A 9476-nucleotide genomic window follows, 5' to 3' on the forward strand; every position below is an offset into this window, starting at 1 on the left:
AACCCTACGCCAACCTCAGAGTTAACTGAGGAAGACATCAAGAAAATGGGGGTCACAGAATTTGCAAAACTTATTTTAAAGCTTCTGATCAACAATGAGAAGCACATACAAGAGTTCAAAGAATTTAAGGAAGCAATAAAGCAAATCAAGGCTGATATATCAGAAATTAAGAACACAGTAGAGCAAATTAAAAGTACAATGGAGAGTCTCCAAAATAGAATGAAGCAAGTAGAAGAAAGAATCTCAGAATTGGAAGATATTTCCTGTCACTAGGGGGAAGCAAACCAAAAGCTGGAAGCAGAGATGGATCAGACCAAAAAACGTATTCAAGAATTGAAAGATACTATTAAAAAGCCTAATATAAGAGTTATGGGAGGGCCCGGCGCCATGGCCTAGTGGCTAAAGTCCTCGCCTTGAACACCACGGGATCCCATATGGGCACCGGTTCTAATCCCGGCAGCTCACTTCCCATCCAGCTCCCTGCCTGTGGCCTGGGAAAGCAGTCGAGGACGGCCCAATGCTTTGGGACCCTGCACCCGCGTGGGAGACCTGGAAGAGGTTCCAGGTTCCCTGCTTTGGATTGGCGCGCACCGGCCGTCGCGGCTCACTTGGGGAGTGAATCATTGGACGGAACATCTTCCTTTCTGTCTCTCCTCCTCTCTGTATATCTGACTTTGTAATAAACTGAATAAATCTTTAAAAAAAAAAAAAGTTATGGGAGTCCCAGAAGGTGCAGAAACAGAAGCTGAGTTTGCAAATGTGTTTAATGAAATAATAAAGGAAAATTTCCCTTATCCAGAGGAAGAATTGGGAAACAAGATCCAGGAGGGGCACAGAACTCAACAGTCTTGATCAAAAGTGATCTTCACCAAGACACAAGATCTTCAAGTTCTCTTCAACTGAACATAAGGAAAAGATCCTGAAATGTGCACGTAAAAAAATTCAATTGACATATAAAGGAATGCCAATTAAACTCACAGGAGATCTCTCACAGGAAACTCTACAGGCCAGAAGAGAATGGAGTGACATACTCGAGATTCCAAAAGAAAAAAATTGTCGACCTAGGATAACATATCCAGCAAAGCTTTCTTTTGTCTTTGAAAATGAAATAAAATTCTTGCACAGTAAAGTTAAAAGAATTTGCCTCTTCCAAATCTGCCCTACAAATGATACTTCAAGATGTTTTCTTCACAGAGAAGAGGAATAGCACCTACCGAAACCAAAGGCAAATGGGAAGAACATCCCAGTAAAATGACAACAGAAGACTAAACCAATGAACAACCCATTCCTAAAATGACAGGACCAAAGTACCACCCATACATATTAAGCTTGAATGTAAATGGCTTAAGCTCAATCAAATGTCATAGATTAGTAGACTGGATTAAAAAACAAAACCGATCTATTTATTGTGTAGAAGAGACACACTTCAACAAAAATCAGCAGAAACTACATCTCATGGGTTTTGTTGTTTTCTGTTAGTTCTATCTCTTCAAAAACACTTTCTTCTGATTAAATCATTGAATGACTCGTAGATCATACAGTAGCATCACTTTTTTTCAAGAAGGTTCTTGATTTTTCATTTCTTCAGCTACACGTTAGTCATTTAGTAGCATGTTATTTAACTTCATGGTGTTGTTAATTTCTTTTTTCTCCCTGATGTTGATTTTGTTTTGTGGCTTTTCATTTAAGGGGATGTATAGTAGCTATGTAATGGATACTGTCATAACTAGTAATGTGTCATTTAACTTCATGGCATTGTAAATTTCTATTTTTCTTTCTATTGTTGATTTTATATTATGACTTTTCATTTGAGGGGATGTACAGCAGCTGTGAAATAGAGACTAACATCCAGGTGTGAGGATACAATGTAGTATGCATCTCTACTTCCAAAGATGGACTTACAATGAAACTGTTCACTATATCTTGACAACAGGATGCTGGACTCTCTGCCATTGTCCATGCCCGCAATGATGGACATATGACTGTGCATGAAGAAATATATTTTAGTAATGATATAGAGGAACTGGTGGGGGGAGGAAATTGGGGAGGGGATAAGGGAAATGCCAGGAGCCTATGGAATTATACCATACAATGATAATAATAATAATAATAAAATGTAAAGAAAAATAAAAAACAAACCTGAAAACAAGACAAAACAAAAAGATTTATTTATTTTTATTGAAAGGTGGATATACAGAGAGGAGAGACAGAGAGGAAGATCTTTCCTCCGATGGTTCATTCCCCAAGTGACTGCAACAGCTGGAGCTGAGCTAATCCAAGCCAGGAGCCAGGTGCTTCTTCTGGGTCTCCTTGGTGGGTTCAGCGTCCCAAAGATTTGGGCCGTCCTCCACGGCCTTCCCAGGCCATAAGCAAGGAGCTGGATGGGAAGCAGGGCTGCCGAGATTAGAACCGGCGCCCATATGGGATCCTGGGTGTGCAAGGCAAGGACTTTAATCACTACACTATCGCGGCAGGTCCCCTCCTGAATTTTTGCTTAGCATATATTAAAACTTAATAATATCTATTAAAATTACTGATCTTCTCTTGCTCTGTGAGAACAGTTTTGGTTTTTCTTGTTCATGGTGACATCTTCCATGCCTAAGCAATCAAATACATGCTATGTGAATTACTAAGAGAAGGCAGGAAGAAGAATGAGGAAAAACAAAACAAAGACCTTGAAAGAAAGAAGAGAGCAGAAGCCAAGAGCCTTAGGAAGAAGTCAAGAAGAATGATGAGCTAAGAAGCTAACAAGTTTGGCCATTTCACCCTTGGTATTTTCTGCGGGGATGGAAGCGAAAGCGAATGACCGAGGGTGGGTAGATGGGCGGGAGCGGGTGCAGGTGGAAAGGGTCAGGGCAGGAAGAAGAGGGACCCCTGAGAGCAAGCAGCTGTGGCAGCAAGGATTCCTGGTGCAGCGCTGTGCTCACATCTCCAAGCTGAGGAGAAGACCCAGTGGGAAAGGGAAAGAAGAACCAGGACAAGGTCCCAGATGTCACGCAAAAGAATAGGATCCTAAAGATAAATCAGTCATCTTTTGAAGAAAATCATCTCACAATACCATACATGTGTTACAGTCAAAAATACCTACTTCGTGGAAATAATCTTACTTGCATACTTCTTACGAAACATTTGATCTATAAAGTAATCACTAAAACTTTACACGCCTTTCTTAACACCCAGAAGGCATACCCTAGGGTGCTTGAGGGCAGAGTTCTGTACTGTTCAGTGCCCCCTCAGGGGGTTCCAAGAACCAAAGTAAGGTGGTGGGGGGACTGCCCACACAAATGGCACAACAAAGCTAGGTAAAGAATATATAGATGTTGGGCCCGGCGGCGTGGCCTAGCAGCTAAAGTCCTCACCTTGAAAGCCCCGGGATCCCATATGGGCGCCGGTTCTAATCCCGGCAGCTCCACTTCCCATCCAGCTCCCTGCTTGTGGCCTGGGAAAGCAGTCGAGGATGACCCAAAGCTTTGGGACACTGCACCCACATGGGAGACCCAGAAGAGGTTCCTGGTTCCCGGCTTCGGATCTGCGCAGCATCGGCCCGTTGCGGCTCATCCTCTGTGTATATCTGGCTGTAATTAAATGAATAAATCTTAAAAAAAAAAAAAAAAAAAAAAAGAATATATAGATGTTCCTCCAGCTGTATGTGTAACTTTTCAGCAAGTCTGAAATTAATTGCAAATAGGACGAGGGAGATAGGGAAACAGAGGAGAGAGAACAAGGGAATGGGCAAATCACACCTTAGCCTATAAGGCTTGCTGGTCTGATCCCAACTGTCCTGCTTCTGATGAGGCTCCCCATCATTAGACCTGGGAAGGAGAAGGTGCTGGCCCAAGTACTTGGGCCCCTACCACCCACAAGGGAGGCTGGGATGGAGATTCTGGCTCCTGGCTTTGGCCTGGTCCAGCCATGCTTGTTGCAGCCATTTGAGTGAGTGAACTAACAGATGCTCATCTTTCTTTGACACTTTCAGATAAATAAATCTTAGGAAGAGAGAGAAATTTCACACTTTAAATTAAGTCAGGAAGGCAGCTCCCATGATGAGAGGCTGGTACGCAACCGTCCCATTCCTTCCACAACCATCACACACACACAACTTCTCTCTGCTCAACAGTGGATGGTGGGACTGGAAATGAACCTAAAGAGCATGTTACCACAGATGGAGAATGTTCAAGTCATTACAAAGACTAGTTCACGTACAAAGTGAGTGTGTGCCACAGTGACTGTCTAATCCACCACAACCCAGCACTGCCAGTAAAAAGTCAATCTTGTCACTGGAACTCTGCTCCTTGTTTTTAAAAGCACATCGGGAAGCTCAGGCCCTGAATGCCAGGAGACACGGGGCTGCGGCTCGGCCCCCTCTCCGCCTCCAGCAGAAGCAGGCAATGGATGCTCAGGGCTCAAGAACTCTAGGAGACAGGGCCTGCAGCTTGGTCCCCGATCTGCCTCCAGCAGATGATGATGCTCAGGAGTTAGGCAGTGGGGCTCTCCAAGAAGAGAACCAATCAGCTGAAGTACAGGTGAACAGCAGTGTGTCTGATCCCTCTTCACGCATGCATGTGGCTTGCTGGTAAGTATTTGGCTGTGACATGACTGCCTCAAAGTACTACCACACACGCAGAAAAAAAAGAATTTTTCCTAACGCAAGGAGTAATTAATTAGAACACAGTTATGAAAAATAATGATTAAAAGGGACACCTTCTCCTTGGTATCTCCCAAACCCTACCTCATCAAGGACTCTCTCCCCTAATCCTAAAAAATGAGGTGCAAGGTGATGGAAAATGCCCTTGATGCCTTAGCAATCCTCTCCTTTTGGTCCCGTGAGCCCATTCCAAGGCCACGAAACTCAACTAAAACCACGTGAAGCCTGCAATGAAATGGGCTCTCTTCCTAGCAAAGACCCAAAAGCATAATTCCCACCCCACAGTTTACACTGAAGGAGTCCAGGGTCAGGCCTTCACGTGGTCGCACAGCAACTTAGCTCGGCAAACAGCAGCCTCTCACAGCCAGAGGGCTGAGAAGCCAGACTCAGGGGCCAATGCTCAGGATTCTCTTCCTAAAGAAAACGCCCAGGTTCTCTTCAAGAATTCAGCACTGAAAAACTCACCTACTCCCACCTTAACCAAAGATTGAATCATTATTACTACACAGCTGAGGTTCAAGGCAACTGACCTGTGAAACTATCAGTTTCATGAACTTTTATTACTCTAACACTACAAGACCTTAACTTTACAAGAACTGTCAGTAAGTTGGCTTGTCAGGTTTAGACACTCCGCATTCTGCGGTCAGTGGACAGGAGGTTGGACTACTCAGGACCAGTACCACCAGGTCCAATGGGATTCACTGAGCATGCGCTACAGCACCGAGACCTGGTCCTTCCTGCCTCCAGAAGCTTTCAATTAGTTGGTTACATGGGACCTAAATATGTGACTTTGTGCTCAAAATAAATATCCCAGGGTCCGGCGCCATGGCCTAGTGGCGGTTAAAGTCCTTGCCTTGAACACACCGGGATCCCTTATGGGTGCTGGTTCTAATCCCGGCAGCCCTGCTTACCATTCAACTCCCTGCTTGTGGCCTGGGAAAGCAGTGGAGGACAGCCCAAAGCCTTGGGACCCTGCACCTGCGTGGGAGACCCAAAAGAGCTCCTGGCTCCTTGCTTCGGATCAGCTCAGTTCCGGCCATTGCGGCCACTTGGGGAGTGAATCACTGGACGGAAGATCTTCCTCTCTGTCTCTCCTCCTCTCTGTATATATCTGACTTTGCAATAAAAATAAATAAATCTTTAAAAAAAAGTCTCAGATTGGTTTCCCCAAGGAAAAGGGAGATCCTAACTGCTGTGGGCCCACGGAAGTCTGACTCCAGCCTTTAAGCAGAGGCAGGGGCTGAGGAGCGGCTTCTGCGACCTGGTGGGATTCTGGAAGGTGCAGGGTAGCGTCTAGCAGCAGCCACTCAGGTTTAGGAAGTGTGTTTACACCTATACTCACCCATCATGAACCAGGTAGGCACCTTGCGGGGAGTAAGAAGCCCAACAATCTCCCAGTTTACTGAAGAGTTGCAGCAGTGCATACAATAAGCAAAGAAAGTGGGGTGTGGAGCCAGGCTGGTGCTGGAGAGGCAGAGGAAGATGAGAGCAGAAGCTGTGTGTGTGTGTGTGTGTGTGTGTGTGTATTGGGGGCGGGGAGGAGTGGATGGGAAGGTAGGGGCAGTAAAGACTGGTGAGGACACACTGCCCCCTGAAAACCAGACCCAAAGGTTGAACCTCAGCCCTGAAGCCAGAGAAGCCTGCAGAGTTTCAAGAGTAAGGCAGACACCGCCTGAAGACTTAAGTCAGACCAAGTACACTGAGCAAACTGAATTGGTAACATTCGTCTTAACTTACAAATGACAAAAAAAAAAAAAAAAAAAAAAAAAAAAAAAATTACAAACAAAAATGCTCTTCTCTAAGTTACTTTCGGGCCAGAGGTGGAGGGAGACACAACTTTTAAACTTACAAATTTCCCCAATACCTACTGAGAAACCAATCAATGCAGCTAACAACTATGTAACAGTAGAGAGTTAACACAGGCCTCCTAAGTTAAAGCTGGAGTTGACAACAGTTCCGCAGGGATCTTAAGTACACAGTGAGGCCTAAACAAGGAATACTTGCATGGCAAGTCAATGAAAGATTTATTATTATATGTATTTTTCCATTCAGAAGCAGTCTGGCTCGGTGAACTGAAAGGCCGACTGATTTCCATATTAAAGCCCGGGCCCTGCTTACAGCACGGACCCAATCAACATCTGCTGAATAAATGAGCCAGGCCTGCAGTGCTCCAAGTTCCTTACGATCCGGCAACTTGACCTCTGCTAACCGTCTCCAAAATAAACCCTTCAGCTGCCCAGGGCTCACGCAAGGACCACAGCGAGGTCACAGGGCCGTTTCCCGGAGATGACAACCGCCCGGCTCCCCGCCGCGCTCCTCTCCCCTCCAGCCGCTCTTACTCACCGCAGCCGGGCGGCCGAGCTCCGAGCCGTCGGCGGAGTCCAGGCGCGCGGCCGGGGCGGGCGGAGGCGCCGGGGCCGGGGCGGGCGCCGGGGCCGCGGCGGGCGGCTGCTGCCGGTGCTTGCCGGCGCGCTTGGCCTTGGCCTGGATGCAGCGCTGGTGCAGGGCGAAGGTGTGCTGGCGCTCGAGCTCCAGGCGCTCGGGCGACACGGCCTCGTAGCGGGCCTCGCAGGTGCTGTGGTGGCGCCGGCAGAGCTCGATGCGCCGGCGGAGGCGCTCCATGACCGCGCTGTGCCGTGGCAGCGCGAACTCCGCCATGGGGCAGGTGGGCAGCACCATGGGCCGCGGGCTGCTCGGACCGGGCCCGGGGCCCGGCCTCTCGGGGCCGGCTGGCACTGCGCGCTGCGCTCCCCGCCGCGGCCCCTGTCCGCTTCACGGCCGCGCCATGCCCCCGCGGGCGGCGGAGCGGGGCTCGCGCGCGGCGGCGGACCTTCCTCCTTGCCCGCTCGGCCCGACCCCAGACCGCCGCTCGCTGCCCACCTCAGGCCGCGGCCTGTCCCCGCCGCCCCGACCCCATTGTTTTCCGCGCCGCTGCCGCCGCCATCTTAAAATTGTTTTCGGGGCTCTCGGAAGAAGGCGGGGCGCCTGCCGTGACCTCTCGCGTCACGGCTGACTGACAGAAGCTCTGACCAATGAGGAGAGCAGCAGCGGGCCGCCCACAGGCGTGGAGACGAGCACGTCAGAAGCACACTGGGGCGGCCGAGCGGTATTTAAAAGGAACTGGAGCGCGACGGGTGGGCGGGCCCGAGTCCTGGAGGTCCAGGTTCGGGTGACTGACGGGAGCGCGTCCGAGCGGCGACCGGAGGTTTCCTGAACACCGCCCCAGAGGGCAGGCTCTTCCGGGTCCCCCGAGGGAAGCAGGGCCGAGACTCGGAGCGGCGTAGCCAGCCGCCTGGCGGGCAGCGCTTCCCCATTCTCCGCCTTCCGGGATCTGGCCACGCAGTTCCAGCGCCGGCCACTTTCCCTTCTCGTCAGAAGGGGCCGCGGGGCCGGGGGACTCGGCAGACGCTTTGTCTTGCTCCGTCTCCTGCCAGTCTCATTTACAATGCCTGAACAAGTTTTTGTAAGACCCAGAAGATGTGCGGAGTCCGACTGCATTGAGCCGGGACTGCGAGCACGGTCGGCAGAGTGAAAACTTGCAGCTGGAGGAAGGAAGTGCTCAGCGAAGCTGCATGGTGTGGGAGGGGGTCGACCGGAAATGCTAGGAGCACGTAAGAGGTGAACCGAGGAGCTCCCGGGAGGCTGCACTGACAGCAGGAGCTCGCACAGCCTGCCTGTGGCTCCGCCCAGCCCCATCAAGGCCTGTTCTCCACTAATACTAAGCCAGAACAAAAAAAGAAAAAGACGCAGCAGACAACTGACTTAGTAGAAGCAGGAAAGCCCTGCTTCTAAATGAACTACTGAAAGAAGGGTACCGGTAACTTAGGAGAGTGCTACATAGCGTCACTTCAGCAAAGCAATCCGAAAGCCTACTGGCACATACTCTTAGGGGGATGACCTTCCCAAATAGCTGTGAAATACGGAAGTGTATGAGTAACACGGAGGCTGGTCCCGATCATGTGAAGTTGACTGGGAGTGGCCGTCTGGCATTACAGTTTAAGTCTTTGGATTCCTGAATGCCCCCCATCAAAGTGCCTGCACCGAGGCACTTAAGAGAGCTCTTGGCTTTGGCCTGGCCCAGCCCGGGAAGCTGCAGCCATGTGGAGGAGGAAACAGGGGTGAGGGAGAGGGGAGGGAAGGGTTCTTTCTGTGTTTTGCAAATAAAGGGGGTGATGGGGAAATGTTCAATGAACCTCTAAATCATGTTACCCCAAAACTACCCACAGCATTCCACACAGAAACTGTTAGACCACAATTAGGCAGGAAGGGGCCAGAACTAAATATGAAAAAAAAAAAGACGGACTCAAATACATGTGGTGATAGGTATTTTACTGTCCCTAACAAATTGTGGGTATTGGCAAATTCTCCTGTGGTGGTCCACTGAAGCTGAATCCACTACTGAAACAGCAAGACACGTGCACAGATGGGGACTATAAAGAGGGTTAGTCTGAAGGAGCTAACACAGCATTTTAATGTTACATCGCTTAGTCATGTGACAATCTAAAGCGTTCTCTGTGGGTCAAGAAAAATTGGGGAACATAATCTAAAGAGTGAGCATTTTGCAACAGTGGGACCAGTAACCAGCCTGTAAAATAATGATATAAGAACCTGTTTAATAAGAGCTAAAATCTAATGTTGGTCATAAGTTAACTTATTAATGTGGCAAACATTTAATTAACTGAACAAAAGAAAAGCGACTGTTTTGTTTTGAATCAACTCTGCTTAACGCTGGAAAAGCAAGGAACAATAACGATCTAAACTTGTCATTTCACCTCTCAGCTGGAACAAAGTGAGGAATGAAATGGAACCTCCAAGAAAGTGAAGGCTACAA

At 48.8% G+C, this 9476-nt stretch overlaps 1 protein-coding gene across 2 annotated transcripts in view; it reads right to left on the minus strand.

Moving 5' to 3' along the window:
• Positions 1–7637, minus strand: part of MAML1 (mastermind like transcriptional coactivator 1) — a 48281-nt gene extending 40644 nt beyond the window's left edge. Inside the window, exon 1 of one of the 2 annotated variants that reach the window (XM_058668817.1) lies at positions 6989–7637. In XM_058668817.1, coding sequence (XP_058524800.1) covers positions 6989–7324 — 336 coding nt within the window. In that variant the 5' untranslated portion in view covers positions 7325–7637. The remainder of the gene's footprint in view (positions 1–6988) is intronic. The other variant, XM_058668816.1, reaches the window with a different exon arrangement.
• Positions 7638–9476: the final 1839 nt, after the last annotated feature.

This window comes from Ochotona princeps, chromosome 9, assembly GCF_030435755.1.
Source record: "Ochotona princeps isolate mOchPri1 chromosome 9, mOchPri1.hap1, whole genome shotgun sequence".
Classification (NCBI taxonomy): Eukaryota; Metazoa; Chordata; class Mammalia; order Lagomorpha; family Ochotonidae; genus Ochotona; species Ochotona princeps.